This window comes from Rhinolophus sinicus, chromosome 1 (assembly GCF_057876585.1).
Source record: "Rhinolophus sinicus isolate RSI-liver-muscle chromosome 1, RSI-T2T, whole genome shotgun sequence".
Classification (NCBI taxonomy): Eukaryota; Metazoa; Chordata; class Mammalia; order Chiroptera; family Rhinolophidae; genus Rhinolophus; species Rhinolophus sinicus.
Genome location: NC_142501.1, coordinates 38,336,729 through 38,342,728, shown reverse-complemented (window position 1 = coordinate 38,342,728; position 6,000 = coordinate 38,336,729). Strand labels below are relative to the sequence as shown.

The 6,000-nt window shown below is 38.4% G+C and overlaps 1 protein-coding gene across 1 annotated transcript in view; it reads left to right on the top strand.

The window, feature by feature from the left end:
• The first annotated feature begins 329 nt into the window (after window positions 1–329).
• The window catches only part of BCAT1 (branched chain amino acid transaminase 1), a 72,454-nt gene continuing 66,783 nt past the window's right edge, over window positions 330–6,000 (top strand). Inside the window, exon 1 of the mRNA XM_019737823.3 lies at window positions 330–521. Within this exon, the coding sequence (XP_019593382.3) occupies window positions 516–521 (6 nt within the window). The 5' untranslated portion in view covers window positions 330–515. The remainder of the gene's footprint in view (window positions 522–6,000) is intronic.

The window sequence follows — 6,000 nt, the reverse complement described above, 5'->3', positions numbered from 1 at the left end:
AAGGCAAAAGGAAAGTACACCGCCGCCTGCACCACACATACAGTGGAATATGGGACATAAGAAGCATGAACCAAGGTCCTGAAAATTGTAAAACAAGAAATAAAAAGTCTAAATGTTGCAGTACTTGGTGTTAGCCTACTGAAACGGTTCTGGCAACTACAAAGTGTTCTACTCTGGAAATGACGAGTCCCAGGAGTGAGCGGTGGGGGTGGGCGTGGGGGTGAGACTCAGGGTAGGGCGAGAGATCTGAATTTTCTTGCCGGTAGAGACTACCCTCAGGGGGCGGTTTGGGGGAAATACACTCTTACAGCTCTTCCTGCTGATGCAATCGGCCGGAGAGCCAGCATCTCCCGGCGAGAGGGCCAGTCTGCATTCCTGCCGCCACGTGTAGCAGCCACCACCCCAGCCACTTCCCCAGACATTCCCGCAGCCTCCAACCCAAACACACAGAGTGCCAGGGGCACTTCGGGTTTGTCCTTCACTCAGCTCCAGCTATCCCCACAGCCGCCGGAACAATGAAGGTAACTGCTTATGGTTTTGACTGTATTTTACAAAACTGTGTGTATGCTTTGAGCCTGGGACTCCTCATAGACACAGTTGGCAGAAAGGGGGACGGAGGAAGGACCCCCCCACGGTTTGTGGCCACGCAAACGTTTGTAATATCGTCTCTGTCAATCATCACTGGAAGGGACCTTCCATTCTTTGCAGAGTTCTTTTTAGCCTCTGCTCACAGGCTGTGCCTCATCAGGCTTTTTCACAGCTGCACTTGTGATTGGAAATAAAAGGCTGCTGGCAGCTTCTTCCCCTGCCTGTTAAGTAGTTTGGAAAGAAAGAAGAAGATTTTCTCAGTTTCTAAGATGCATAGGAGGTGGGGGACTTTAGAGAAGAGGTGTGGGGGTGTCCCTGGCTGTAGACGGGTGTTCTGCTGGGTGTAGGTATTAAGACAGCGGGTGCAGAACTAGGTGAGGAGGCTAGCAGGGGGAGGTAAAAATGTCTCATTACTATTAAAAGCAGACGTCTCCTCTTTGGTTTCTTGTGGCAATTACAGCTTCTAGGAGTTACAAAATCATATAAACCTCAGGTCATTCTTTTATTAAACTGAGTGAGCAGCCTAATGGCTTTTATTCTTATGCTAATCATGGATAACTAGCTGAGTTGCCTATTACTTCTGAAGGTTTAGATTTAAGAATGAACATTGAGTATTGTGTTTTCCTGGTCTTACACATTGGAGAACTGCAATGACTTTGAAAACCGAAGAGCAGCTTTTTAAAAGGCATGTGAAGGATGTGCAAAGAGTCTTGCCATCTATTAGGTTGGTGCAAAAGTAATTGCAATTTTTGCAATTATTTTTAACCTTTTAAACCACAATTACTTTTGCACTAATCTAATAACATTTTGGAAGGGATTCCTTCCTGTGTGCAATCAGAACTTTTAGGAGAAATACCGTGTTTCCCCGAGAATAAGACCTAGCCGGACAATCTACTCTAATGTGTCTTTTGGAGCAAAAATTAATATAAGACCCAGTATTATATTATATTATATTACCTGGTCTTATAGTAAAATAAGACTGGGTCTTATATTAGTTTTTGCTCCAAAAGACGCATTAGAGCTGATTGTCCAGCTAGGTCTTATTTTCGGGGAAACGGTAAGCCATGTTTCACAGTTTCAAAGGAGGGAGATGAAGTATGGTTCTCAACTGTGCTTATCCACACTTTCACTTAAAAGAAATAATAAGTATCTGGTGCCTTTTTCATTAAAATGTCCACTAAGATTAAGCAGGAACTGAGTGGAAACACAGTTTTGTATTAAAAAGAGATCATGCAAATGTGTCACAGTGAAAAATTTAGCATCCTTTTTCTTTTATAGTTATATATTCTATTCCTGGCTTGCTGATGTCTGTTTAATTTCAGCTGGAAAATACAATTTGATTGAGAGTAGTGTTAATGAGAAAAAAGGAGAAAATTATCAGAATAAACAGCCTTGCTTTTCCAGCTTTTCCCAATCTTATGTTGAACTATAGTTGATTATGCATTTTTGTAAGTTCATGATGCTTTAACATGAGTTCAAAAGGAATCCTGCCCCTTTTACAAAGAACTTTTATACACAAAAAAATAGAAGATATTTTTAAGTTATCTCATTTCTGTTTTCCGATATTTTACTAAGATTTGGAAAGAAAGGATTGTATTCTAGGCGTGACCTAAGGAGTAGGTGAGGTTTCTTTTTGTTTTTATTATTTAAAAAAAAAAAAAATCTGTCTACTTAACCTTTTACCTAATTACTGCTATCATGATCATTTTTTTTTTTTTTAAATGTTATTTGCGCATGGCACTATGATAAGCTCTGTCCTCAGCAAATTTTCAAGACATGGTCTTGCCTGGGAGTTTAAATTTTAAGATAGACACTTGCAGAATAGGCAACTGAGTAAGAAAAACAGTACATACATTGAATAATATGTGCTCTTGTATATTGTATATATTGTATACAAATGGTAAGCACATATTATGTTTTACTAAATTTAGGTGGAGATTTTAAAGAGACACATATCCTAAAGGGACAGAAACAAGAGAAATAATTGTCAGGGATAAATGAAGAAAGTGAGAGGGCTTAGACTGGCTATAAGGGTAGAGGACTGTTTGTATATTTGCAGGATGCAAGACATGAGGCCTGGAGGGGAAAAGGGGTTTCTATTCCAGACACAAAATGTGGCTCCTCAGGCAAGGCTCAGAGATGCATAGCTAGTTAATCAGGCTACTGGTGGAACATGTGGTGGTGAGAAAAAAGGAAACAGGGAAGGAAAAAAGGACAAGAATTTAATTTGGGGTAGTATTTCATTAATGAGTTTCTGTAATGAATAATTTTATTTGATTTTAGAAGAGAGAAAGGAAGGAGAGTTAAGAAAATTTTCCACTTGTATGCAAGAATTTTTCTTGCCTGTCAGCTCATTGAAACTGAAGTCTAATTATTTGAAATGGGTTTAAAACCTTATGAAAGGAAGTTGAAAACAGTCATTTGATTATTACAGATGTTGATGCTAAGGATTAAAACCAAGTTATGGTTTCTTTCAGTAGCGATGTATCTCCCAATTGTTTTCATAATTTTAGATTTTGTCTCGTAGTTCAGGCCAGGACTTTTGGTCCTATAGGGGAGGAAGAAGAATTGTGCCCCTACCCCTCTAGGCTCTTGGCTGAGATTCCTCTTTTAGAAAACACATTAACATGAGAAAAACAAACAAATTTAACAACATGTAGGCCTCCTGTGTACATGAGAGACACCCAGGAACAGAGGTTTAGACCCTGAAATGGTCTAAGCCACCACCTTAAATATCTTCAGCTAAAGAAAAAAAAAAAAAAAAAGATTTCAGGGGCACAATTATAGGAGGTTATCAGGCAATGCACAGGGAACAAGGGTAAAGTTGGTATTCAGATTTAAGTAGGAGCCTTCTCCATTGGTAAGAGTTTCTAGAGATTTAGTTATCCTCTTCCTGGCACCGAGAGGGAGATACTCTTACACAAGGAGATTTCCCTTATAAATGTAAATTTCCCTCAGGAAAAGGCAACTTCTACTCTGTTTTCAGAGCTTCTTCTGTGTCTGCAGCCACTCAAGTAATTAGCCCAAGATAATCCTTATGCCAAAGAGACATATTTTTGGGGTGCCATACGCTGCTCCCCTTTAATTCCTATTTCTAATATCAAGATACAGACCAGGGAAGTGAACAGCTGGATGGTAGTGTTATTAACCTGAGAGGCCTGGTTTTATGAGTAAACTATTTCTGTGCATAAATGAAGGCTTGTTTCTAAACCATGGCCAGCTTGAGTGTTTGGATTGGTTATATCTTTTGGGGTTTCAGGTTGTCTGCTTCTTTGAATGGCCTATTTATGGATATAGGAAGACAAAAAAGGGAAGCGCTTTCTCTATTTCCCTTTGAGCGTAGCAACCACAGTTCCTCTAAATGACAGATACCATCCTGGGGAAACCTAGTGGAATGTTCAGCCTTATGCCCAGGGGGATTTGGTTACCATACCAGAGTGAGAATCTGGAACCTACCATGATAGACATCATAATCCCAGGCATCCTCTGCTTTCTATGTGATACTATCATTCTTTTTGAGCACAGGAGGAAACTGACTGGTCTGCTCACTTTACTGTTGTAAACGTGAGCACTCTTTGTGCTGTAACTTTATCCCCTTAACAGTTGTCCAAATGTGCTAAATATTTAACATAACATATGGTAGACAGTCTTACTGATGGGCTTCCCCGATCCTCCAGCCCATTTGGCAATACGAGTCAGTGCCCATCAACTAAGACCACTGAAATTGGATTCTATATAAATCAACTGAGATATAAATGAGAGGTGCAACTCAGATTTTTAAAATGTTTCAAAATTAAGGATTTGGGATGCTCTGATTCATAAACATAACTTTGCAAATATTTTCAAACATTTTTTGATCATAAAATCTAATCTGGGATTCACAACATCAGTGGTGAATACAAAGCCAAAGCAGAATTCATTTTTTTTCTATCAGGTTCAAGTGCTAATTGCACCTATGCTTCTAAGTAGCCTTCTCAAATGCACAAGCTGATGCTACTCCCTCTAGAAATTGAATATTTATATCCTTAAAATAACTTAGAAATTAGATAATCTTATTAATATAGCATAGCACATCACATAAGCATTTCTCTATTGTTACCTAGGCCATGCCTTTTTTTGTGTGTGAGAAAAGCTATTTTGCAAAACATTTTACTTTTGTTCAGTGATTAATGAGAGAAAGAAAATCTTAAAGAGATAATCATGCTCCAAAAATATAGAAAAAATGTCAAAAAGAAAGTAAAAGTGAAAGACAAGTTAAAAAAAAAAAAAGTGGGGGAAATTACAAGCAATCATCCAGAGAAGTCATAATGAAAAATACACGTTTCTTTGTGATTGAAAAATTGTGAAATACTTGTAAAATTAGCTAGTTTCATTAACAATAATTCTATATTTCATCTAAAAAGAACAAATTCATTAGTTCTTATTTTGATATGTATATCTGACTATTTGATCAATTGCATTTACAGTCTATCCCCAAGTTTGAGAACTGTTTTTACTATTTAAAAAAAAAATTTTTTTTTAATGGGGAATATTAGGGAACAGTGTTTTCCTCCAGGGGCCAGCAGCTCCAAGTTGTTGTCCTTCAATCTAGTTGTGGAGGGCGCAGTTCAGCTCCAAGTCCACTCACCATTTTCACTCTTTAGTTGCAGAGGGTGCAGCCCACCATCCCATGAGGGAATTGAACTGGCAACCTTGTTGTTGAGAGCTCGCGCTCTAACCAACTGAGCCATCCGGCAGCTCCTGTTTTTACTATTTTGATTCTAGCTGGTTATTTGCCTTAGGGAACCCTAAGAAGCCTAGGACATAATTAGAGAGTTCAAATTATGTCTGACTCCTTATGAATCCAGACAGAAGGAGCACCTGTTGGGATGTTCTAGGCCAAACATTCCAGAGATGTCTCTTACATGACCAACAAAGATCTCAACGCAATTTGGGCATGAGGCCAAGGATGGATTTGCACAGGATCACTTAGCAGTTGTTAGCATTCCACCACTATATAGAGGGTGCCAAAAAAATGTACACACATTTTAAGATAACAGCTCTTAAAATGTGTATACATTTTTTTGGCACCCCTGGTATTAATGGTGATTTTGCCATGTACATTTAATTTTCTTTTTACAGGTTCAGATTCAAACTTACATTATTTTGATTTTAGTGCTAGATGTTAGTTCACAAATCTGAAACCACAATAAATGTTTCTTTGAACTGTGAAGATAAACGGAAGAGTTATAATGTCTACATGGGGAAGCATAATGCATTAGTCAGGAATTCCATGGTTTTCAGTGTCAGTGAATGTTCTGTATACTTGCAAGGTTAGCGCTGATGTTTATAGGGAAAAGACATCCAGGCTTGAGGAAAGACTTCTTTGCTTTACCAAGATAATGATGCTTTATATTTTTAAGTGTCATACAA